The sequence below is a fragment of the Anopheles maculipalpis genome, chromosome 2RL (assembly GCF_943734695.1).
Source record: "Anopheles maculipalpis chromosome 2RL, idAnoMacuDA_375_x, whole genome shotgun sequence".
NCBI classification, from domain to species: Eukaryota; Metazoa; Arthropoda; class Insecta; order Diptera; family Culicidae; genus Anopheles; species Anopheles maculipalpis.
In genome coordinates, this window is record NC_064871.1 from 78,002,597 (window position 1) to 78,030,275 (window position 27,679).

At 41.7% G+C, this 27,679-nt stretch overlaps 2 protein-coding genes across 5 annotated transcripts in view; both read right to left on the bottom strand.

The window, feature by feature from the left end:
- The window catches only part of LOC126567823 (solute carrier family 12 member 4), a 486,521-nt gene that overhangs the window by 394,475 nt on the left and 64,367 nt on the right, over positions 1-27,679 (bottom strand). For 2 of the 4 annotated variants that reach the window (XM_050224134.1, XM_050224132.1), the window contains exon 1: positions 27,000-27,190. The exons of the other annotated variants lie outside the window; for them this stretch is intronic. In XM_050224134.1, coding sequence (XP_050080091.1) covers positions 27,000-27,135 — 136 coding nt within the window. In that variant the 5' untranslated portion in view covers positions 27,136-27,190. Of the gene's footprint in view, positions 1-26,999; positions 27,191-27,679 lie in introns of those variants that run through there. 4 annotated transcript variants of the gene reach the window in all.
- The window catches only part of LOC126568590 (probable prefoldin subunit 6), a 263,741-nt gene that overhangs the window by 50,890 nt on the left and 185,172 nt on the right, over positions 1-27,679 (bottom strand). The gene's annotated exons all lie outside the window — the stretch shown is intronic.

The following is a 27,679-nucleotide window of genomic DNA, read 5'->3' on the forward strand; positions in this document are numbered from 1 at the left end:
CCACGTGGTATCGATAAGTCTAATACTTCAAGGAAGCGTGACCTAGAAAGTTGTAAAACCTTGAAGATCACGCATCATTTTAATTCAAATATCTATTTAATTGTTCTTCTCCTTGGCTTAACGACCTCTAAGGTCATGCCGGCCATCGAAACGGCTTAATAGATTTCCGATACCACGTAGTTGGTTAGTCAGTCCTCACTACGGGGGGACGGTCCGGACGAAACGATCCGGATTTGAACCCCGGTCCCGCTGTTTGAAGACCGGCGCCGCTGTCGCCTTCACGACCGGGCCGCCCCGCTATTTAATTGTATGGATTGTAAATGTGTCATTGATTCTTTGTCTATTTCTTCATAAGCGACTCTGATGTAAAAGAAGTTAATAAGGATCTGATGTCATCGATAGTAAAGTCTGTCGAGGTCCCAGGGTTTTAGGAAGGGTTCCCCATGAAAGTTCAGGGAGCTAAATTAGCTCGTTATTTCGATTAATTGGAGGAGTGTTTTTGCTAAAAGGCAATTAACACAAAAATCTTTTCTAAATTCTTAACAAAACAAAAATCATTTTCTTAATGTCAAAACTTCAATATAGAGGGTTTATGCCATCATTTGACTATATGCAAATAAAGCTATTATTTGAATTTTACTGCTCGATTTTTATCATCACGTTTAGCATGAATATTTTTTAAGCTGCTCCATTGGTTTGACTTTCTAGACAAATCACATCGATTACAACAAATAAACAGTCCAATTTAAAACACACACACAATAAGTAATTGATACAGTTAACACCAACCACTCAACGATCCTTTCGACGGAGCATAAAAGTGGCAATCAAAAGGACCTTCTAAAACGTTGACCACAATATAGCCTTCTTCATCGCAAGTTTGTCACAATCTAAAAATAATTTCCCAAAACCATTCAACAATTTCGCCGCCGCCGGTGCGATAAGCCAGTACCGACCATAGACAAATGAAGCAAACAACGATCCACCGTTTAGCTCGATTTCGTGTCCATTAGCGTGGGTGGGATAAGTCCCCATTTATCAAAACAGCCGAATCTCGGAAAAGGGAAAAGCAGCAAAAACATCGAGCATCGAACAATTTCCGCAACGACGAACGAAAGGGCTTTCGCAAAAAGCATGGCCGACAAGAAGAATGCTGCTCGGTGCGCTCCATTATGAACGACACTAGTAACCACCACGAACAACAACAACAATCGTCGTCTTACAATATACTGTACCTTCACCTGCTCAACCACCACCACCAAAAACACAAAAGGATGGACGTCCAAGAAATCATTCACCGAGCGGATGCTGTGGAGAAAGTCACCTCATCCAAATACCTTTAATTGAAGGCACCTCCCGCCCGAGATCGGCCCGAAGAAGAATGTGTTGAAGCCAGGCGCGACAGCAGTGAAGCCAGCGGAATGTCGAAAAGGCCTCCACGTGGCACACCATTACTGTGCGAAGGGTTTCCTTCTCGTACAAGGCTCCCTTCGCGCTCGGTATTGCACCTCGACCGTGAACCAACAGCGGACAAACACCACGAGGCAGAAAGCCGAACAAGCCGAGCGTGTTTTGCGTGATGCTTTGTGTGAAACATAATCCGCAGCATAATAAAATTCGAAGCAGGATGGTGGGAAACGGCACCCAAGGACAGGCTAGTTTCCCTGGTACGCTTTTCACGGGAAGAAAGTATGTGGCTGTGTGTTTGGAAGGGGGCCGTTTTTTCGTTGTTTGTTGTTGGCCCAGATGAAACTGATTGAATGGTGAACGGCGTTGCGGTAAAAAAAGGGCTAGCCTGGTATGTAAGGATTAGTGTTGGCATATTTAGCCGATTGTAGTCGGAAATGGGAGCAGAACAAGTGAAGAAAAAAAAACACGTAATCTGGCTTCTTTTTTCGTTTGATTATTAATCGATTGTATTGTACGATCGAACGAGTTCATCCGCGTTTTTTCTTGTGAGTTGTAGTGTGAGAAATCCGGTCCGTGGCTCGAACGATAGCTCATCAAATCGGTTGGCACGAGGCTTGGAAAAATTTGCATAAAACACACTGGGGCAGCATTGGTTATGGGCAGAAGCGCAGTTCTATCAAAAATGTATCACTGCTTCAAAGAGTGAAGCGATAGTAGAAATGGATACACTCACTGAAAATTAATTTCGAATTATTAGCATTTCATTGACTCGTTTCTTATTCAAGGTTTGTCCAACTACACCATTTGTGAAGGACTATTGTGCTTCACTATTGCGTTAGGAGGCATTTTATAGTTTCAATTTAATTTAATTGATCTAAAACATCAATTAAATTAAATTGAAACTATAAAATGCCTCCTAACGCCTAAATGTATGCAGTCACAATTACCATGATCAATGAAAATACCGATAAAAGGCATTGAAAAATGGCTTTGAAAATTTTTCCTGGTCAGTTTGCAGCTCAGAGAGAATGAATTTCAATTTATTTATTTTTTGTGGCATACCTTCAGGCGTTTGTTCCCGTACAACGATTCACCACTAGCTTCACCTCCCTTTTTATTCAATTTAAATATATAATAAAGAAATTTGTTGTCTCTGTCACGGCATCATAAACAATTTCATTTAATTGTTTGTATTTTTCCTCCCTTTGTCTCTATCGTACGGTCGCATGTACGCGAAGCATTTTACCAGCAAAATTCAATTTCAAACCGTGCACAAACCGTGTCATAGAATTATCAAATAGAGCACGAACTTTAGCAATCGCACAATCAGTGTGCCGGGAACAATTTTGCCTCATTTGCCGTGACATGGATAAAGGCACTAGGCTTCAAGTTCATAGCGCAAAGGACAAACCCCGACCCTCCCCACAATCAGCTTCTAAAAAAAAAAAGACACAAAATTCCCGTGTCCATCAGCAGCTACCAGCAGCTCATTAGGAAAATTGTACCCAATCTCTGACACCGACCTGCCGCCTTTTTTTTTCTTCATTGTTTGCTATCTTACTACAACTTTGCAAGCATGTCGAGGTAGTCGAGTTTGTCATTTATCATCGTTGCTCGGAAAACTCGCACAAACACAGCGTACTCGTTTCGCACCACCATCACCAAACGTCCCGTCTAAGCTCCCCACAACTCCTGCTCAGGGTTTCTCGGTGAACTTTTTGCGTGCCGTTCACTGTTCAAGGGTGCGTGTGCAAAAGTAAAGGGTACAAAACCTGAAGCCAGTACAGTGGAAGGGTTGGGCTAGGCAAATAGTTTGCACAGGTCAGCTGGTAATTGTGCGCGGCACTAACTGGGCGACTAAAAACGGCCGAACCGAAGCAGGAACACATTTTGTAGCAATTTCAGCAGAAATGTGATTTTAATACTTTTTGCAGCAAGTTTCGGGCGGATAGAGCCTAAGCACGATCGGCGCGATTCAACGATCGTTTGCTCGCCGATTACAGTTGACATAGTGGTGCAGGAGCAGAAGATGTTCTAGGAACGATTTGGAGGGTTTTTTTTTCTAATGCCGTGTTTGAAAAGGGAGTATTGTGTGTCATACGGATAAAGCTGTTAGGTGTGGGTGGAGTGAATAATGGTTCAATTTATTTTTACGCTCGGTAAGACCTATGCGAAGTGAACTGCAGCTAAAGATTGTTAAGAAGGCTTAAATTTGCAAGCTATAATTTTTATAGCAAGTTTTACTTGCCCCCAAGACATCTCCAAAAATTTGGAATACAACCACAACAATCGTTGGCAATCGTATGAAAAGCGTCTTAAATTTGTACCTCATTATGGTAGCTAGTACCGATTTCTCAAACCTCCAAGCGCACTATTTACGATTCCTGTTGAATTCCTTCACGCATTAATCATCACACCATCAACCTGCGATTTGTTTCGCGACCGATTCGAACTAAGCTGCAAAATAAAGTGCTTCTGGTTAGCCAACTGCGCGCAAAACGCAACCCAGAACGTTGCACCACTGGGCAGGAGATCATCACGCCCGCAAAGCGTTCGAAACCGAGTACCGGACGATGAGGACGTTGATGATGATAATGATGAAGCTGTTAGCGCACACCCCGAGTCGCCCCAGTGCGCACAGGATGTCGAATAAACAATTTTAATGAGATGACATTTGTTTTAATTTTGTAACGACTCTCGCCAACACCCACGAACCGGGTGATGACGCGCTCGGATGAGGTTCGCACACCTCCGGTTTGCTTTTGCACCGTAACACTCTGGAACGTCTTGCGAGGGACGATGGAGTAGCGCTCGAATGTGTGTGAGTCATTGAAAAAAAAGGGGGAATGTGGACGTGCAGATTGGTGGCGACGGTGAAGCATAACCTCGTCGTGACTAATGAAGTGTAAATTTGTTTTAATTATGCACAAAAGAGAGTGAACACACTTTCGTATCATGTATTGCTTTTTTTTTATTTTGAGTTGTTTTTCCTTCGCACCGTACTGAAAGTCGCGCTTGTTTTCGTGGAGTTTCGTGGTTGGTTCAGTTGCTTAAGAAAAATGGAAATTTCTCAAAGGTGTCCGAAGGTAAAATTCAATTTTCTTGCTTCATTAATGCAGACATTTATGGCCCGGAAAGATCATTTGATTAAGCAAACATTAAATGCTCTGGCAGGCTTTTAGAGATGCTGACGCGAGATGCTGCATAGTTTAATATAGGTTTTATTATTTGTTTAGGACGTTCAGTTAAGAAAAGTTGTTTACATGGTATAAATCTACAAATGAAGAATTGTTCGTAATAATATATCTTCGAACGAAGAAAGACTCTCGATGTAATGCTATTAATAGCCTTCAATCGATAGGTCCAGTGGTAAGGTGACATCAGGGCTGGTCTTTACACGGTAGGACCTCGGTTTCAAATTTCCAAACGGATAGCTCTCCCGTAGTGATAGCTGACTATCCAACTAAGTAATATAAACAGGTGTAGTAAGCCATTTGATGACCTAATAGGTCGTAAAGCCAAGACAGAGAAGAAGTCTTCAATCGATGTTTCCCCTTTATCTGCATCCAGGAAATCAGGAACTGCTTTCTCTTGTTATTAGGGAAGCTTGGAAGATCCTGAAACTCTAGGAGATCAGTGTTAAGATAGGATTTAATTTTGTTTCTTTTGTATAAGCCATTGGTTCTGCCCGTAAGTCCATATATCGAGGTGTTGGAAATTTCTCTGACAACATAGTTCTGCCCTGCTAGCAGAACATTTGATGGAGGCCCCTCTGATGGAAGTTCTGTTGGCGTTGTAGGGTTAATGAAAAATAATACAATAAACCATGTTTGGTACATGAGACATCAAGGACGATCAATGATAATATCTATTGCATTTGCTAGAGTATTCTAAGCAGTCATAATTGCTTCAAAAATTAATGTTCTGTACGAGCTAACGTAAATATTTGAATATCTTATGGCATATCCTGTTCATAGGATCAACAGCAACGTTTTGTCATAGCACTTAGCACATTGTGCTTGTAGCAAATTAAGCTAACAAATTCAAACACTATTTTAATTGCAGTTTTACTCCTGTTGATCATTCCCAAGTTCTTAAATCCATTGATCGACCCATGATAAGACTGTCTAATTAATACCTGATAAGGATCAAACGACACAGCTGCCTCCAACACTCTGCCTTGGCAAAGCTTCTTTACGAATTGCTCAGCATTCCACGCAGTCAACACTGTGGTACGTACCACGCTCATAGCAATGGTAAATCATGCTGTTGAATTTATGCTTTCCGTTCTCGTTTGACAACCCCTCGATGTGTAGGGCCTTCCCAATATAACGATCGCACCGCCTTTTATTGCGGCAAGGAATTTGTTGCCCAGTTTATTGTGGCACTTAATGTTTTTGAAATGCGCTTCGGAGCGTTTCGGAGATCATAATGCTTCCTTGCTTCCCGTTTGGGCAAATTGTACGGGCGGGTTCAATTTCAACTTCCTGCTCTCCCGTTGCTTCGTTGAAGGTTGTGCCAGTTTTGCGAATAGGGGGGGAATTAATTTCGGTTAAGCATCGACCGAACGAGCTTCATAAAAATAGATTTGACTTTCCCGCTCGCTAGACGGAGACATAAACAAATGCGACAAGCATCTCGTGCCATATCTCGTGTTGTGATCAGAGGTGTTGTTGTTTTTAAGGCTTGTGTCTTTTCCATGGTCACGTCTTCTTACGGTTTCATAGGCCATGTTATTCATTTCAACATGAGTGCTTTGAGGGAAAACTCGATTTCTTCCAGTATGTGACCTTCTTAGAATTTTGACTATTACTGAGGGCAAGAGTAATTTTGCGGGCAATCCGATTTTTTTCCGGAACGTGGGCACACTGAAGGTGAGTGAGTGAGTAGTTTTGGCATGCAGAGTGGTTGTAAAAAAAAAAAAAAAACAAGGAAAAATACAAGCACAAACACTAAACCGGTGTCGCCAGCAGACGGGTGTGGAGCAGTGGAACATTGAGAAGTCAGAAACCATTAACCAGTGGTGTATTTGCATAATCACATAATCAACAGTGCCACCGACTAAGAATTAGTAATCAACATCGCCAGTTGGTCGTTCGTTTGGACGAACGTTCCAGCTCCGGCTGGATGGTTTGCGCTGTCGGTAATTTATGCCAACAGCCATCGGCGTTAGGAATTTCGTAAGCAGAGGACGGTTGGTGCCAGGTTTGATCGCGTTGTGTAAAAGTTCCACGCTATTGCTACGATTAGTGTAGCGAGTACATGACTTAAGAATAGTAATGCTGAGCTCATAAGTTTTTGGCAACTGTGCGACACACATCCACGTTGTTAATATTCAACTTAGATTTTGTTCCCTTGCGTACATATTATTGTGCAAAATTTATAAAACGTAAGATAAGATCGTGTAATAATTAGTAAGCCAGTAACTTGGATAATTAATTAACTTTTAAAATAGCAATACCGACACGATAAAATAATTCATCAGACAGGAGAAACGAAAGCTAAGGGCCAAATGATTGATTTGAAACCAATTTGCGATGAAAATACGGATCCCAAGCTCGCTGGCTCAAACCTTCGTTATTCGTGTCACCACTCATCTGTCATCGAGCGCCATATTGGCCACCATCATTGATGATGAATGGAAGGAAATAAAAGGAACAAATTAAAATGCCAAGCGACAGTGTTTGACCACCAATGAGTTTAGCGGATGTCGCTTCCAACGCCGGAAGCGCGTACCAGCTGGTGACCAAATTTAATATGTTCGTATGCTGCCCTGTCAGGCTGCCAGCATGGGTGATGGTTGACAGTTTAGATTTCGGTCGTTTAAAGCACTTGCTAGCTGTTTTGGCAAAGTGTGTAAAACATGTCAACTTTTGTTTCTGATTATTGCTGTTTGTTTTTAAAGTTTTTTTCATATTTGCAAACATCGAGGAGAGCTCGTTGAATGTTGAATGCTTTTAAGGTTTTTTTTTAAAGGACTTGTTGACGGCCTACTAGGTCAGGCCGGCCATCGAATGGCTAACTAGAATTGTTAATAACACGTAGTTTAATAGGCAGTTCTGCCGTGTGCAGACCGTTAACGCTGTTGCCTGTTCCACCAGACCACCGCTAGGATCCATCAGGATTTAGGGAGGCTCCCGGACCCCGGAAAGCAGATGTTGTTGGATTGAAATCAAATATCCGGGTTCTTAAACTTGAAGGCAGGATTAGAAAGCTAAGATCCGGGATCTGACATCTAACAACAAGAATCTTTAGGATCCTTAACCAGAAACCTCGCATCCAAAAGTAGAAATTCTAGGATCTCAAATCAGGATGTTGGGATACGTACACAGAGTTCCGAGATTCTAAACCAGAGATCATCTCATCTTATGATGAGTTGAAGAGAAAATTTCATAACTTAAAACGCATTAGAAAATTCAGTATGAATTTTACTAAAAAGAGTTGATGTCAAAAGAACGCTAAAAGATAGTCAAAATGATATAACAAATGTATTAAAATGATATAAAACAGTGCATTTCATTGCCAACATAAAGCTAACAGTCAATAAAAACACATTCATTTGCAACGTTTGCAGCAACATATTGGAAGTTTAAGAAACAGTAGTAAACAAATTTACAGTATTTAACATTTAAACCGTAAAACCACTTTTGATGACAACCAGAAATCATTCCATTTTTAAACCACCCTTAAAGGTGGATGATCACTTCACCTTAAAACCCACCCGTTCCAAAAACCATAACGCTCATAATAATTCATTCACCAGTTTTTTAATGTTTGCACAGTAAATGGTTGTTTCATTGGAAAAGCGACGTTTTTTTCCATCCTAAATTGCCAGGTTTTTGTTTTCCATTTTTGTGTCTCTCTACCATCACCGCACCATCCACCAATAAGTACATTTTGGCAGCATTCAAGATAAAAAAGAAACCACCCAGCGCCCGTTACTCCCACCCACAGATCGTGGATCATTTATCACTCCCGCGTGTCAGTAAAAATCGTTTAAACATGGCATATAGCTCTTGTCGGTTTTATTTTTTATTTATTTTTCCAACAACCACGCACACACACACACGTACACGTACACGTACACTTGTTGTCAGCTGACAGTGGCAATGGAGCAACTTTTCCAATGATCGCTGCTACCGTTGGTGTACCAGATGTTGCTGAGTACAAGGAAAACGAAAACTAGCGAAACCGAAGGGAAGAAAAGTCATATAAAATATACCTAAAAACACACACATACTAACACATCTGCCACGCAGACTAAAAGCTCGGTCCGTCAAACCGAACGGTGCTGTTTAGCCAACATCGAAATCCTTGTTTGCATATGGCGCAAGCAAATAGGAATATTTATAGTGTGAGACCACCGAAATCGCGAGCTCCAAGTGCGCGAGCTCCCTATGGGGGGCGGAGATGTAGCATAAATTGCTGACGGAGGGTTTGCAAAGGAAAGGTGGAGCTGAATGTTGAATAGGTCCAGGCAAGTTAAAACTAAAAATAAGGAACAAGAGGAAAAATCAAATGATGAAAGCACACTGCAAGCGCATTTCGTTTTGCTAGTACGTAGCCGTGGTGGTGGAAAAATGGTGAAAAACATTCACGATCAGCTCACCCACTGAGCGGCACTATACGCGGAAGTACAGTAGAGCATTGGGCTAGTGGTCGCTGGGTCTTGAAATAAAATCATCCCTGCCAGCACTCTTATCCAACCGCCGAGCGTCGAGCGTGCACCCTTTTTTCAGGCTCCTGCTGTGCGAATCGGGGTCAGCCACCGAGTTCTACACACTGATGGTTCATTTTTCCACCATCTCAACAATCGCAAGTGATTCCTATTCGTTCGGTGCAGTTCCGTGTGGTGGGTCGGGTACTGGGGAAGGGAGAGGTGTACGGCTACTTTGTTTCACATCCTCATCATCAGCATCCACTTGACCTATTATTTCGCTCGGTACGTGTTCTGCACGATGGAGAAGCTTTCTAGCTTTTACTGCTTCCCACTGCTTATCCTTGTGTTATTAAGAGCACAGGGTTGATTTTTGTTTTTCCTAACAGAGTTGTGGCTCCTGCTGCTCTTGCGGTTCTGGCTTCTGGTGGTATGCATTCAGTAACATCCAATAATGGCTGGGTTAAAAAGATGAGCTGCTATTCTGATGTCTTCATCCCCGTTTTGCAGAAGCAGTATAGAGAGAGAGACAGAGCTATAATCTAGTTGAGCAAGAGTTGGTGAAATGTATCTCATTTAGACAATAAATCGTTCAACTTTTTAGCTTTCCTGCCCTTCATTAATTATGGCTGCGTGTTTCGCCACCGCTTAATAATGCCACACTAAATACGTTAATGAAATTGTAGTTTTTTCTTTAATCTTTTCGATAATCACATCACCTTCATAAATGAAAAGCGTTCATTTCCATAGCAAGAATTAATTCTACCCTTGACAAAGCGACACCTTCCCTTTTCCATCGCTCACTATTTCACCAAACAAGTCACCCTGACTGTTGTACAAATGATTCACCCATTAACCACAGCACCTGCCGAAACAGATTTCAGTAAATGACTTGTGAAAAGACTTGTCATAAATTAAGCACGCATGACATTACAACTTTTACAACTTCTTCCAAGGCGGGTCCCTTTTTTTTTTGGCGGTGGTGAAATGGCGTAACGTAAAGATTTACCACCAGACACACAATCATGCGTTTGGGAGGCCGAATGGGGGACAAAAGTTTATGTGTTCCCCGTTCGGAAAAGGGAAGGTTAACAAACCACAATAAGTATGGAGAAAAGCGGAAAAAGAAGAGAGAAAAAAGTAAGACAAAACGGCAGCGAACAATGACCAAACAGAACAATATTAGTACTGATCGTTGTCGTCGTTCAAGGCTTTCGCTTGTAAACTAACAAAAAAAAAAAAGTAGGAAAAAGACGACAACAAATTCCGTCCAAGGTTTTTCAGTTTGATACAAGCGGAATCAATGAGCGGAAACAACAACGGTACCCGTTGTGACGGTTTGCTCAACGAATGAGTCAAATATTTATTGTTAATCCCGGAAGGTTGTTGTTGTTGCTACTGCTGCCGTTGCCGTAAAAGTGAAAATAATCGTAAAAAATGTAGGCGACCCTTGACGATGGCTTTTGGTAATATTTTTCCCTCACTGGTAAAACATTGCGGAGCCAAGTGATGGAGAACCAACGATTTCCCTGAAGCTTTAACACGTGGGTTTGCTGTCTGGGTACAAAGTACCAGGCGTCTCCATTTGTGGTTAAATGTATTTTTGTGTCTTTTTTCGTGTAAGATCACTTAATGGGAGGAATGAATTTATGCAAACAGAAATATATATAAATAAAAAAGGCAAAAAATTCAATGCTTTATGAAAGAAAAATATTTTTATTTCCTATGCTTACTTGCCCTAAACGAACGAATCCTAGTCTTTTCCGTAAAACAAAAAAGTGAGCAGAAACAATAATTAGAACAAAAAAAAAGGATTATTTTGAGGAAGAAATAATATTCAAGACAAGCTTAAATAACAGGAAAAGAATCAAATTAAATTAGCTTTTCCACAGCAAAGCGCAAAAATGCAGAAGTTAAATCTGTTCATCCTCCAGCTGATAATTGACGTAAGCTCGAAGCGGAAAATCTTCACTTATCTGCACATCGGTAAATAATCGGCTGCCTTTCGACGCCTTCCCACAATTCTCGCAACCCACCCATCTCATCCCACGGAGGGACATCCCTTCGCAATATTAACTTTCACGACTTTATTTCGAAACTCCCTCCACGGGTGGTGCACGCCTCGATATCAATTGGCAATATCTTTCGGGCTTGGAACAATTTAGCTGCCACAACGACGGCATAATCTCCATTATCTGCATCTACGCTTGCCATCTCCCTCCCGGTGGTTGGGAACGCGCGGGCCAGGAATGTCGTCAAAGCCTCCCGAACGATCGCGCAGATGTCTCGCAGATTAAACTGCTACATTCGCTTATCGAGGCCGATGCCAATTAGAACGATGGGTTGGAAAAGTAGGGAAGAGAACGGGGGGAGGTTCGAGATTCGGATTTGTCGCCCAGTTGATGCTCGATTATGGTTGCGATAAAATGGTTGCCGTAATGATTCATCGTGTGCTACAGCGAAGCAAAAGTTTGAAGCTTTATTTTCCTGAAAATTCCATCCATAAAGTTTGCTATTTGAGGAGGTTTTTTTTTACTTTCTTCTTCGTGGAGCACCAAAATTGCGCCACATAATGCGCTCGGAACACATTGTCGTACGATGGAGAACGATGGGGCTTCGAAATGTCGAAGAAAGGTTTGGCATTGAAGCTGTTCGTCCGTCCCGGCGGGAGACTTGGCTTGATTTAAGTGAAATAGTTTCCCACAATCGTTCGCTTTCATCACCTTCCTTACCATAATCATCAGCAGTGGGTCGAGCAGTTACAGTTGTTGAAACGAGTATCGCCCAAAACCGAGAGCGTGTCCAGCACCCGCTGAGTTTCACCGAAAAGAAAAAAAGCTGGATATTCTCTCTCTCTCTCTCTCTCTCTCTCTCACACACAATTGGGGCTCCCTCCAAAAGGGCCTCCAGTGGTCGTTCTACCGTGGGTGTAAAAATAACCCCCCTCAGAAATTGGGGGGCCATAACCGAATGCAAATAAATTCCACATTCAACTACCGGGGCGAGGACTTTCGAGGATCCACATAGCGTCCAGCAGCGCGCCAAAGGCTAGCCACAGCAGCTGGGTGTGGTTAAGCTTGCTGGTGGGCGATAGTCAACTGCTTCCAAGGACAACTTCCACATCAGGCCGAAAGCCAGTTTTTCGGTTGCCGGATTTCTATTGGACGCCAAGGGCGCATGTCGATGTTGAGAGTGTAAGCACCATGAAGCGCAAAAGAAACTTGCCTCAACGGACTGTTCCACAGACACCAGGTTCGCCTGTTTGGTGCAACTTAACAAAACGGTTGCTTCCTTCGTACAGGACGCTAACCACTCAACTACACCCGGGCAGACCACCTTTGGTGATGTTTTTTTTTTTTGCTCTCTCTTTCTTCAGGAAAAAAAGTTGAACGTGGGCAATTTGTAGATGGGAAGCATTTTTTTCCATTTTTTTTTCAGCATTTTTTCCACTTTTTTTATCCGGCTATCGATCCGGGAGGATCTCTTTGCACGAGAAGCTTTTTGGAAAGGACTCTTACTTCTCACACACGTTCCGCACGCATAGGTGCGTTAGGGTCGAAATATTCATAACCATCCGTGTGTGTGTGTGCCTTGGAGACCAATTTTATCAATATATCAAATCAGACTAACTGAGTATGATAAAAAAATGGAACCGAAAAAAAACAAGAAAAATCTTTCACCGCAAAAATGGAACCGGTTGCGTTCAAGCGCAGAGCTCTATCACTACCGAAAGCAATAAGTAATGTGTTTGCTACCGGTGTGGGTTCGCTATCGAAAATAATATCCATACCATATATTACCGTTTTATCGTGCACGGTGAGTAATTTTGAGCAAAGCGTGCTTATGTTATTTTAACATATTTTTTGCACTTCTTGTTTCAAAATGGAAATAAGCAGTAAGCAGTAACAAATTACTAGAAGGATAGAAATGAGAAGCATTCTCCTAAAAAATGAGAAAAAACGAAAAGGATTAAGCTCAACCAAACGAAACTGGTAATGTTGTATGAATTGTATCTGTTAAATCATACCCTTTTTTCCGGCCCTTTGCGCAAGCTTGACACTTTGGTTGATCGTGAATATTTTAGCATAATTCCAGGGCGCCGAGAATATCAAAAACCGTGCAAACGGAATGTGCAGAACAGAACCTGCAGAAGTTCCTTTATCGTAGCGCACGCTTAGTGAAAGGTTACACCCGGTGTGACAAAGTTCGAGTGCTTTTGGGTGCGATAAATGTATAAAATATTCAAACCTTCTTCTTTTTTTTTTGCCGAGAAAGTGGGAGATTACCGTGTAGCTAGCAAAACAAAAAAAGTAGTTCACAAAAACCCGAATCGATTGATGGATCTTGATAAGATTGATAACTTTAGAGTAAGAGTGAGAGAAAGGAATTCGTAGAAGGACAGTAACGCTTCCTACTTCCTTTTTTTTTTGTATATGCTAGAATTAATTTGAGTGCTGAATGCTGTTTTGTTGCTGAAAAAGGTAGATAATTAATTATCAGAATTGAGAGCAAAGGAAAAACTTGAGGGAAATTGTAGGAAATGAAAAGGAAGTATGTGAAGCTTTCCAGTTGCTACAGCATTTTACAGGAGACATTTTAATTTCCTATAATTAAAAAGGAGAAAGGACTTTAATTTACTGCTTATAATCTCTAGTCAACACAATTTTATTGTGAAATTTAGTACCATCTTAGAGCTGAACTAGTTCCCTGTAGTCGATTATTGGTAGGTACAGTGACTTAAATTGTTTTATATTAAATTTAAATAAATAACTTATTCCTCTAAGCGCCTAAATGTATGCAAATTGCAATACAAATTGTTGTTTAAAGAATTTAAATAGCTTTTAAATATATTCTTCTCCACTAATTTATTAGTAGCTGAATGATCTTACAGAAATTTAATCAAGAATTAAAAAAAAAACCCCTTCCACATTCAACAAAACATCTCTTTGCCAAAAGTTCGACGCATACCATCCGTTTGTCGCAATGAAACTGTTAAACATCCGGCATTCTTCCAATCACGCCACATCATTTACCGGATGTGTACAAGCAGAACACTTGACAGCAAACCAGGCACAAACGGCACCAGTCCTGAGAGCGGAAATTCGAGATGCTGAAGTTTTCCTCGGGACACACACACACACACACACACACACACACACACACACACACACACACACACACACACACACACACACACACACACACACACACACACACACACACAACCACCCACACAGGCTCCTTACGCTTCGGTGAACGGATGCTTGGAAGCAAGCGTAAATTAAAATTGAGTGTCGTCCCCGTCTTAACGCCCCGCGATACCGGGAGGAGCAGGGACGAAAGGGAGCCTAGTCGTCGCAGTTCCGTGGGACTTAATTCCGTGCGAGATGGGCCCGGCTGTGGATTACCGGAACGGCACGAATCAGCACTCATCGGTACCGCTAAAACCACGACGCCGCCCAACGAAGCGTAAAACATTTATGCGAAACAAAGCATCCTGGCCACTTCCTGGCGTCGCGACCGGAAGACAAAGTTGTCACGTCCCGCAGCGGTATGCATGACAAATGTGCGCGTCCTAAGCGTAGTTACGGGTGTAGCGATAAGTTTCACTTGGCAGGGAAATGTGTGTCCGTGTGTTCGTGTGTGTTGGGCAAGGACATGCGAAAAGGATCAGCACGTGTAAGCCCTTCTGCAATCGGATTGGTCGTAATGTAAACCGAAGAGTGGCGAGTGTGGCGAACGGCTTTACAAATATCCGTGCCTACGAGCTGGCTACAAATCAACGTCCAATCATTGGCATTTGATTTAAATCGCTCTCGATCGGATCTCGGAATCCCGACCATCTGGGAAAGGGGTTCACTTTGGAATGGTTCTGTAAAAGCGGATTAGACGCGCAAATTCGCTAGTTGATCCACGTATTGGAAGGGCTTTTTTGGCTGACAATTCAGCCTTTTCCAAGGTTCCGTCGGGTGTATCCACCTCTACAAAAGGATGACTACATCGAACCGGTATCCATGTCACATTTGAAGAGCAGCAAAACAGCAGGAAGTCCCATCCTTACCTGTAATTGGAAATGAAACGAAAAATAATCACGTTAGAATGGTTGTAACCGTCCCAAACTGGTGCATAGATAATTTAGCAACTAATGAAACTTAGGCACACAATCCTTCGGATTGGATTGGTCCCTTTGAAGAGTTGGCAAAATGACCAACAGAGGCATCCAAATTTCAACCCCCCAAAAAAGAAAAAGGATACCCCCAAAAGTACATGCTCATTAAAATAAATCCCCTTTTTCCCGGCACGGCACAAAACTGTTACCACAATATTGTGTCACCGGATGTGGACGTTCAGCTCATGCCATGAGTCCCTGCCCTGACCTCTGGCAGAAAAATAGCCGTACGATTAGGGCCAACCGCTAGTGTACGGTCGTGTCGGAAACGGGTAAGGCAACCATCAATAAAGCTTGTGCGACCTTTGATCATGGTGGCATTATCATGGCAGCGATGTGCTTCGCAGCTTCCGGGCGCAGCTAACCGAGCATGGTCCTGATGATGATAATCATGCTTTGGCCCTGTCCTCGTGAACTCATTACTCCACTCCCATCTTTCCCGTTGTTGGTGGATTCGGACGAGACAAATGTTTGGTTGTGGTTATGAAGCGTTTGCCTTGTCTTGATGCCTGCCGGGTGGAAGCGAACTCTCGCTAGTGTGGACAATTGTAAGGACAGCTCTACTTAGTGGAGGTCAATCGTAACCGAAAAGGGGAAGGCCATGAAACACTGTATTATTATTTATCTTTCAACCAACGTAACGCCAAAGCGTTATGCTTGTTCGACTGCTTGTTCAATGATTTAAATTTTATCTGCATAATAATATTAGGGTTTTTTTATTAGCTTTGAGCTTGAGCATTATGTGTCAGATGAAACCCAATTTTGGTTTTATTTTAATCATTAAAATAAACATTGATACAAGGTGTCGAGCACATTGTTTCATATAATCAGTAGAGTCGAATTCCGTTAAGAATTTAAATCATTTATTTAGAATTTAGATTATTAAATGATAAAATTACGCTTATTAAGCATCAAGCTATGCACTCTGTGAAGTATTTACATATTTTAAACAATAAACAATGTTTAAAACAACAAGTTAAAATTGTGATACCAACTTCAAAAATTGTCTTAACTTTAAAGTACGTTTAAAATTCTTCCAATTGTTTTCGACAAATAATTTTATCGTAATACAATTACTGGCACACCAAAAGCAATACAAACATATGCGTTTGCTTATTTTCTGAATGTATTGTGATTGACTTATGATTCGAAGAAAGAAAGGGTTATCTCATCCAAAAAACGTGACCTGAACCGGAACCGTTCATCTTATGCGTAAGGATACCACAATTTGAAGGACATTTTATCATTCATCCTTTCACTCTCTCTCTTTTTCCTCGAACAAATATCTCATCACATCGTTTCACGTCAATTTAATGATGTACACCATCTTTGTTGGCACAGCAAATACACGACACAGGACAGGAAGTTGGGCCAGCTTTAACGAAACATTATTTTTCCTTATTTGTTCTCTTGTTCATTTACCGCTATCCTTTCTTCTTGCTTGCCACACTTTATCATCCGCATCACCGGGGGGGGATCACCAAGCGAGGAACAATCTACTGCGAGCAAAACCCCCGTCGAAAAACTTCAGCAAAGTGTCAAAAGCAGCATAAAATATTCAATTGGACAAAAATGTCCCAAAGTGAAGAAAGCACTCGGAAGTATTGCGATCTTTTTTTTCCCCCCCGTTTTCGGGATATCACACAGAGAACGAACACAAAGCAAAAAAACAGAGGGAACAAGGACACGGACAAAACGAGAGACACGAGTTTTAGGTTAATGATGGCTTTGGAAAGGAATGGAAGCCGTTTTCCGGGCACCGAGTGGCACCGTCGACTGGCAAGGAAGGTTTCCGTTTTTTTAAGGAGGTTTCTCGCGCTGGGTCCGGATGTTACTGGCTCTAAGGGATTGAAAGCCGAAAAGGACCTTAAGAAGGAGGTTTCGCCGAACACTTTGCCGGTTTTGCCGGGATAAGCTCGGGCGCGTAGTTTTCATGTATAATTCAGCAGGCTGGAGACTGTGCCTCGATGCCGACTGTTGGTGATAGTAAATTTCTCCGTTTTACTAGAGGATCGTGCAGCTGGTTTGGTGTGGGATGAGCTTTTGTTGCAAACTATCAGAAGTTATGATACGATGGTTGCTGCTGGGATAAGCGGGATGCTTTCTGTCAGAAAGGAAATCATTGTTGATAACGATGGGAACGATGGTTGTCAAAATGTCCATAAACACATAAACTGTAAACTGGGTCGGAGCAATTGGAGCAGTTTAAATTGAAAAGAAAGACATTGGGATTAGAGTTGTTTCCTTGAATTCAATGGAGCATGAGCAGAGTCATGCTTTTAAAGCTACGTGTTAGTTAAAAGTTGATTTTAGTTGACTTTTTTCCAGAAATAGTATCAAAAATGTATGCTAGTTTTGCTCGCTAAGATATGCAACTTTTAAGAAAATGTCACAAATTGAAAATAAAATAAAATTAAATCAAATTAGCACAGAACAAAAACATTTTAAACGTCAAAATAAAATTAACTTCCATCCGTTTCTCAAACAAATTTTATTTTGATGTAATAAAATAGTTAAAATATGTTTTGCTTATAAAAAATACAGAAAATTTATAAACAAATTTACACGCTTCCTCCCTTCGCTACTTACTATTTAATTTTTACGACAAAAATAAACAACAATGTATACTAAATCATTACAAAATGTTTCAAAATTACACGGATAATGAATGCTCCCCAGTTCATGGCAGCTTAAATTCACACCGAGCTTTTGCGCAAATATTAGGATGTTTGTCGATGTTAAGCACTGGCAGCAGTACTCCATACCGTCCGTTATCGCTCGCCATTTTTGCGCTTCGCCTCATTTCGTACGCGTTATAGTACGTTGAACTTTGCCAGTAGTAAAAAAAGGCAGTTAATTGAACAGTGCTCCTTATGGAACATCCTGACCAAGGTGAGGTGAGATGCTTTCATGCTCGCACCATAGAACGCCAGCGTTATGGCGAACATGCTGGCAGTAAGGCAGTTTACAGTCTGCCAACAGAGCGGGCAATTTTCAACGGGCCGGAATGCGTGCATTCTTCGCCCTTCGCGCTGAAAGCTTTAAGGCTGTAAATATCCATTTATACTGACATTCATAAATTCCTGACGCGGCTCAAATCCGTGCCACTGTGTTCGGTGCTTTCGTTTGCCCAGCAAATATGGTTCGAAAAAGCAACAAGAAACAAAAAAAAAATAGCTGTGGATTAAAATCAGAGCATCGGTGGAAGGAATTGGTGATTTGGTGGAGGCGAACGAAAAAGGGCATAAAAAATTGGAGAACAGCAAGTATTTGGGACGCAATGGGTGAACAATTTCGGTCGATGTAGCCAAAGTTGGTGAAAATAATTTTGCCCGGTGCCAGTGAGGATGGGAAAAATACGTACATTGTGGATGGTGAAATTTATCCATCGAACACGGTGCGAAATATAGAAATGTTTAGTTTTTTACATCCCACCCGTGGGTGCGATTTTCGTGCCAAACGGTGAAAATCGTTGGGAAACGCTGTGTGTGTGCTATCTGAGATTTAAGGAGCCTCTCATAAATAATTGAACGCTTCGTTTTTCGAGTAATAGAAGTAAAACACAGTGTCGAAAATCGTCGATTAATTGGATTACCGGTAGTGATCCAAGATTGAATATGATTTCTAGGTAAGAGATGGAGAGGTATAGAAAAAAAAATCTTATTTAAGTAAAGCATTATTATGTAAGTCCTGGACATCTCTTTTGTCGTTTGAAAATAGCAAAATAAATTACTTTATCTTGTATTCTAGCCGAGTAGAACATAAAAGATAAATCTGAAAACAAATAAACTTTCAATCACTTACGAACGCTACCTTACACAGACGGTTGCGTCTTGCAGACGCTCAGTACTATCCCTTGGTGTGCTCGCGCATAAAAGCGATAATAAAGCATTATGCATTATGCATTCCTGAGCACAAATGGAAGAAAAAGCATACTTACACCCAAGAATAATGAAGATGCTTCGTTCTACTGCACCTGGTACAAGGAACGTTTCGGAACAAATGGGATATGATTCCTTTACTTCACGTTGATAAAAAAAACACACCCAGGAAAACTTCATTCGTCTTCTCGTGCCACAGATAATGAGAAAATGTCTCAAGAAAAGCGTCCACTCTGCCTTTGCCGTCTGTGTGTTTTGTTTGGCCGTTTCAATCTCATCACACACACACACAGTAATGGCTTAAACTGTGTTGCCACCCGGTCCTTGCAAACATAGTTCGGTCCACAGGCAACAACATGTGCAAGCTGTTTGTCCGTGACGTGTCCGTTACAGCAAAGACACGACGAGCGAACGAACGATGTTTTTGGAAGCTGCCCAGTATCACCGAACATCTTTGCCAAAACCTACGCTTTCGTACCTACCAGGTTGTTGAGAATGCATACAAAACGAAAAGAAAAAAATACATAAATCTAACTTTATTCTCTGCTCAGGGCCGACCAAAACGGTTGCAAATGTGAACGTGTGTGTGTGTGTGTTGTAGGAACAGATTCGTGTCAAAGGGAAATTTTTCTCTTTTATTTTGTTACTGTGAAACATATAACCCTAGAACTGCACAAAGGATTGAAGAAAAGCAAGTACTGGTGAGATTTGCGCCTAAAGTTAGACTATTTGTAGTAAACAAAATTGCTTCGACGATTTGTCAACGAAGTATAATGCTTTAATGCGTTAAAATATTAACCGAATGGTGCATTTCTTAAAAATTGCTGCTTTGATATTATAGAGGATAGAATTTTGATGGTAACCGAGTATGCCCGGGATAAGGAAAAGAATAAGGATGTAACGTCTTATCATTATGTTTATTTAGTTTAGCGTAAAAGCATCAGAAGAGAGAGAGAGATGGGGATATCTGGCTGGTTCGATGACAAGATAGGAGAGGGAATAGATTTTTTTTTCCTCGTAGAACCATCAGATGGAATTTAGATTATGTATTTATTTTAGTATAACGGCTATACGCCGAATTGTCTAATGGAATTCAGATACAAACATAACATAACAGCTTGTATTAGCTTATTTCAATAAATGTAAAAAATATATAATTATAAATTTATTTAACACATTTACTTACTACTATATCTAACCTTACTAAACCTAACCCCAATTAGAAAAAGAAAAATGGAAAGAAATAGATCCGTACTGCCAGAGAGTTAGCGGAGAAAAAGATCGTACTCGTTCGTTGTACCGAACTCGAAGCCTCTGGTGGTTCAATCCAGTGTTGCCAGAAACTCTTTTATGACTACATTAGCTACTGTTAATATTTCAGTTCATAATTATATGTTATGATTCGTTACAAGAAGCTATCCTTGAGAGTGATTGAAAGAAAGACAACCGCAGGACTTCTTGCAGGTCCCAACAATTTCCATTACATTTTATTTCATGTTTATTTCTAAGCGACATTTCAACCAAACAAGCTAGGGAATTCTAATCTCAAGCAAGGGAGTAAAAATTTCAATCGAATCCAAATCCTTGTCGATTCCGTCAATCACATTCCAATGCGATTCGAATCTTTCTAGGGAATGAATCCTAGAATTTTTCGAGCCTCGAATCTGCCAACACATGTCGGAAACCTCGAAGTGTTACCACGAAAATATCGGTTTTCAAATCTCATTTACGAAGGAGTATCACTAGTTTCTAGCTACGAGGATAAGGAAGTTAACGAAGATAAAAAATGGCAGAGAACATCTTTTGGTTATAGAGTAAAGGATGAACAAGATAATAATTAAAATGTTTTGTAAGACTCAAAACAGCTGGAAATTGCGCCTAAAACTAGATTACCTTCTGTGCAAAATTTTTCTTTTTACGCATAGTAAATGATGTTGCTTATTATACGATCATTCAAATAATCATGTTAGTGTACATATACCTAAAACTATAAATAATCAGAGCACAAAAAACAAGGTTGTTTTTTTTTTTTTGCTTGAAAGTACCTTAAAAATTAAGAGTTGTACCATGAGATAAAAGTGGTTGCCAACAAGGGAAAAGAATAGTACGCGGTAATTGTTTTTGGCAATTACTCCCGTCATAAATAGCTCCCCGAATGGCTCACAGCACCCTGAAACAATCGGTGTAAAATTAAAACTCGACAGGTATCCCGCACAACCAGCTCTAATTGACAGCAGCAGATCAACTTCGCTACTCATTTAAACAATTTTAACACGCCACCATTCGGCGGTACTAACCGGCTTAGCGTTAAATTGGAAGATTTCATCGTAAGAATAAAGGACCCCCAAGGTACAGCGCGTGAAATAGGCAATCGCAAACGAGGTCGAGGCAGGGCGGCATGTGCTCCCGCTGAGAAACCTTCCCAAAATGCTTCAGAAAGCACCACGCTTCACCGGCAGACGAAAATTACATTAAAATTGAGTATCATCAGAAAACTTTCCCACCTATGGAGAAATACCACCCAACCATCCTTGTGGGAAACTAAGCGTCTGTGGCCGCTCCTTACGGTGAGGGGGAAAGAGAGGTTCGCTGTGATGTGTGGGACGATGAATGAAAAACGTGTGGTAAATATTTGAACAGCTCGTAAGTTCGACGGGCGAGAGATTATCATTGATGCTTGGCAAATGAAATGTAATTTATCGGCAGAGGTACCATTGGAAATAATTTTCGATAGTCTATTGCATTTCCCTTCCACGTACCGAGACCAGCGATCAGCATACACCGTGGGAAAATGCTGTACCTGGCGGCTCGAAACAACGCCCATTACACTTTAGAACCGCAATTAGAACCAATTTATCTAAATAAAATCGTTCGGAAATGATATTGAAAATTGATGATGCTTTTGTTGCGCACACTTGCGAACAGGCGGGCCGGCGTTGTCGGTACACTAATTAACAAAACCAAAACATACAATTAAACAGCTGGGTCTGAACTGTTTGCCAAACCGGATCATTTTACAATCTTCAGTTCGATTTTGGGTGTTTGAAAGGAATTAATGATTTTTTAATGACTGCCGCTACTGCCGTGCGCGGGTGAAGCGGGCGGGCGAACATCAGCTCAGCGATAAGTGTGCCGTTTCTGCACGCACCATTATGGAAAGCTGGATAGTGGGAAGGATGTTTGTTTACTTGTAGCTGCTCATTTTGAAAGAAAAAAAAAAACGGGTGCTATTTATAGACGGGTCGCTGCGTGCTGACGCAATCAAAACTACTGCCCCGAAAGGCGTCTACACGCTGAGGCGACGAGATTTATTCAATTATTTGTGTTTACATTAGCTTTCCTGCTGCTCCTCCTTGGCGTTGTTGGTCTCACACTTTCACGCAGAGAATGGAATTGTTTGTTGTGAGCTACGAAAAAAAACGACTCCTCAGAAATCTGAACTCAATATACTCTTTCTCGACTTGCCGCAAATCAGGCCGACGGCAGTATGTACTCAACCCAGCCCCGGGGCTGTAATGTGAGTCCGTTCGAAAAGGGGGGGAAAACCTTGCTGGACGAAAATCAAACATTGGACGTGCCAAACGATGCGTAACATTGGTCGAGGAAAAGCAGGAAGAGCGTCCGAATCAAAATTGACCGGCAAATAGGCAACATTTGAATGTCCCAAGAGTCACGTATGCCGCTGTGCCTTGACTCGCACGGTTCGAAATGGTTCTATCCCGGCAAACACTTACACCGGCACCGATGCTCGGAAGCAAAAAGGTTTTACCCGTAATTTGATCGTTGCAGAAGGAAAGGGTCCCAAAGAAATGGAAATGAATTTCGCCAGAAAATGAAAACCTTACGCTTCAGGGTTGTGTTGATAGTGCGATGTGATCTGCGAAAGGAAGGTGGAGCTACACAGCCTGCGTTCCGTGTACAATTATGGTGCAGGAATCGTTCAAGCATCGATTTTCCGTTTGATGTTAAACGATGCGCATCGATGGGCACAACAATTGGGGACAGGAAACAAAGCAACGACAACAAAAAAAAAAAATAGCGATGTAAAGGAAGGAAAATTCCAAGTGGTGTCATTTGCAAACCTGACACGGGAAATGATGATTTTATTTTTAAAGCAGAGAGGTAAATACCAGGTTCAATTGGAGCTCTTGCGTGCTCAGGGACACGGTGTCATGTCATCGAGCCATTCGCCAGGAAATTGTTACTGGAACGGTAGTCAACACTTCACGGTAAAGGTTTGCAGGAGGTGAATTATTAATGCTAACGACAGGGAAACGGGTTTCAAGCTCCAGGGAGCGTTCGTTTGGATCACTAATTTTTCCGAGAAACACACTAGTGAGGTTTGAAATAGAGAAGAATCCTTCGTTTTTTATTTTAAATTTGTTCTGCAATGATCCATATATTAAGTCTTTTTTTCTCGAGAGAATAATTGAATAATCAGATTCAAACAGTTGTTGGGTGCAAAAGCGCAGCTGCTCGCTAACATGTGTAAGGAGAGGTCTCCCAGTAGCTCCAAGATCCACTGAAGAAGAAGAGCTCGAAGGGCGCAGAGCATGAAAAGATCGAAGATCAACCACGTGAGGGCGAAATGCTCGAAGATTTTGAAGAGCTACCACGTAAGGGCGAAAAGGTCTCGCTCATGTTGGAATGGGTGATTGAAGATGACGAGATTTTTGAAAAAGAAGAGCGCGCTTAGAGCCCTCAATATAATGGGGTAAGGCCTCCCGGTTATTTTCGATCTCATTCACCCAGCATTAATTCAAACATGTGTTTGATTTAGAATGTTTGGCAATGGCTTGAGCATGGATTGGTTAGTTTGTTAGTATTTTATAAAATTCAGGCTCTTTTTTAAACCCTAGAGAGCTTGATGCTGGACTCATCAATCGGATCAGGAGTGTGGCGATCTCCTGAATCGTTCGACACGCCTGCCCAGACGAAACTGACGCAAAGCAGAAAAGGCCGAAACAGGCATAATATTCACTTGCTTTGATAGAGTCACCTAAACATTGGAACAGTGAAGGACTAAATAATATAAACCAGAAAAAGATCCAGAAAGGTATGAGTAACGTTCGGTAAGACAAGGCGATCCCTTGTCAATGCATCTTTTTATCCTATACCTACATCCACTCATCACTGAGCTCCAAGGAATTTGCAACGATCAGGATGACCTGATCAATGCATATGCCGACGATATCTCAGGACTGGACGTAAGACACACAACGCCAGCCAACCAGATGCATATTCCTTGGCTTCGCACCGAAGAACTTCTTCGAACGTGCTGGGAATTTTGTTTTCGAACGATGTGCGCAAAGCTACGAACAGCAATTGATCATAGCCTTAATCTGTGCCAAAAAATAACCCTTTTAAACACGTTCCTGTTACCCAAAGTATGGTACATTGCGTCGATCTATGGTGCTCGCTCGATGGATATCGCTACGATCACCTCACTCATCGGCAGCTTCCTTTGGGATGGAAGCGGAGGAATAAGAGTACCCCTACAACAGCTGGCTCTTCCGCGAGACCGTGGTGGGTTGAATCATCAAATTGCGTCTCTTAAAGCACCTGCCCTTCTATGCAATCGCTACATGACGCATAGGGAAAGCTTGTGTTTTGGAGCAAAAATTCATCATGGACCCAAGTCAATTTCCCTTACCATCAAACTACCCATGTTTAAAAATTGTGATCCAACTCCTGGCAACACTTCCAACCAAATATCGAACAGCAACATCATCCAAAGCTCTAATAACTGAAGCAACGAAAGGTTTACCCGATTCTAAGGTTGCGTTGGAAACTCCTTCCATACCGTGAGAAAAGGTTTGGAAAAACATCAGTTGCAGAAGGCTTTCTTCCGAGCAAAGATCATGCCTGTTCCTGCTCATAAACAAAGCAAAATAACACAAGCAGTTCACTTATCCAACAAGCAAAGAATATCGTCTCCGAAGTGCGCGTACTGTCCTTTGGATGAGACTTTGGAGCATAAAATCGCCTCATGTCCTGGGGTCGCTCCGGCATGGATGCAGCAAGCAATAAAAACCGTAATTCCCAATGTGATACTTAGCTTCAACGATTTACATGTTCCTATTCTAGACGGAATAAGACTAGACTAGAGATAAATATACTGAATTGTTATTTGTAAAAATGTTATTTTCTGTAATATTTATAACACACAAACACACGAAATAAACGTTTAAAAAAAAGTAACTGAAAGCAAACCTTACAAGGAGATAACAGATGGATACCTCGCAGATCCCGTTGGACATACAACACCTAGTCCAGTCAGGATAAGGTAGCTGGTAAGGCTGTAATTAAATCTTGTTTGAGGCCAAAGAGATAAAGGGGAGAAACGTGAATGATGTATCCTGTTTAAGTCCACTTAGTCGAAGGCTGACTTAATGTTTAATTCCTGAATGGGAGTACCTAAAAATACGAACTTTTTTTCCTGCAGTACCCATCATTGGGGCTTCTCAGCTAGATAGCATGTAAGTTTCATTAACTGTTCAGTTTTGATAGAAGTAAGATGATAATGGTGAGATTGTCACGTCTTTTTTCACATCTGTCCAATTTTAGTTGATGTACATATTTGCATTCAATTCCGTGGTTGAAGATTATTCACCTTTTTTCGTCCAGTACTTACACCCATCTGATTTTCGTTAGCACATTGAGCAGGTGATAAGAGGGGTATTTACACATACACACATGCTTGAGATAGTGTACCATATCAACTAAGATCCTTGGTGAATCGATTCAAATTTGTAACTGTATTGCATACCTTCAGGCGCCTATACTTAGCGCATGAATTAAAAATTCTTTCTTCTTCATTCCCAAAAAACATTCTTCCAGTTGCTAGGCCGCAATATAATCTTCTAATAAGAAAAAAATATTCCAAACTCAACTCGCCTCCGCAAGCACATGAAGATCACATAAAACTAATCACTACATACATTTCTCACACCCAGCAGTAGTATCACAGTATTACACCTCTAAAGTGGATCGATTTAAAGTTTTACATTCCTCCCCGTCCTCGTCCCAGCCCCAGAGCCATTGCTTATTGTTTCAAGATTATGCCACAATTACAGCTTGCCCGTCCGAAAATGCCCGACAAACGACATTTCCATCTTGCAGCCCGGCGCCACGAGCAACACCACCAATCTCACGTCGATTTCTTGAGAAATACCTCCCCAATCGGAACCACAAAAGCCACCAGTCAGTTTCACTATCGACACTGTTGGCTAACTTTTCCGGCGCCCTCAGGAAAAAGGGGGGTTTCTACTTGTAACATGGCATCCCGTTTGCCGTTTGCCCGGGATAGTAAAAAGAGAATGACAATGGTTGGCTGTTGTAAGACAGCTTCCGGGGAAAAACTGCAGGTACGACGTGTGGGCGCACCAGCGTTTGTGTGTGGCCAATCTTGGTGTTAATTTTCCGGTTCGTCGAATTGTAACCGGATTGTCAATAGTGTGACAAGCAGGAGATCGAGGACTCGAGAGCTTGTGTACACCGTCGTTGGCTACGAGATAGCAGGACGCGATATGAATAGTGGAAAATGAGAAACCACAGCTAGCAGTAGTCTGTGTGTGTGTGTGCGGTTTTCAATGGATCCAATACCGATAAAAGCTGGATATCGGGTGATATGAATTATTTAAGCATATCGTCTCTATCTGAGGAATATGACGCGCACCGACTATTTGTGGTGCCGTTCGCTTCGCATGGTCGGTAATCCGACCAACATCCGAGCTGATTTGTGGTTAAAGACCCACTGGCCAGGCTGTTTAAAGTTCGTTCCGCGAAGTGTCGTTTGTTTAATGGCTCTTTAAGCGTGTTTCGAACGCTGCAAAACTTTGCCCGGAAGATAGTTTGCATTCAACTCATCTGTTTCCATTACCTTTTCCGGCAGCCTTGTTTGGGGACGCACCCTTGCTGCCGGCATTCTTCTGCTGCACGGCCGGGCTCGCGTGCTTGCTAGCACCCTTCTCGGCGTCACCACCGGCGGCTGGAGTTTTGTTGCAATCCTCCGCCATATTGCTTACGGCACTCTTCACACCCACTTTACGGCGATCGGTTGCTTACGTTCCACGGAAAAACTGGCCCACACTCACTCACTCGCTCACTCACTTACACAGCACCGAGCACTATTATCGCCTTGATGCAAGGGGGGTGCAAACACTCTTACACAAAAACCCTTTGCCTTTGGGAGGTGTTATTGTTGGAGGAAATTTTTTAATCACACAAACACTTACAATAAGTACATACAAATGGGAATCGGGTGGTAGTTTTCGTGACTTTTAAAGGGTTTCACACAAAGCTGCAAAAAGATTTAACATTTTTGAATCACTTCAACCACTAGAATCTGCTGAATTTTTCGATTTTAATTTTATTATTTGTCTCATTTTAAATTTTGTCTTCTGGAAAGTTGCTCACTCACTGAGATTTCCGCTTCACATTGGTATAAAACGTTCGTTCACCTGCTTTAAACGTTCATCGCTCTGCCCGGATTTAAAAATCACTTCTGTGCGCATGGTTTAAGTTTTCATTAATCTATTTTCAACCACTTGTTTCAATTTT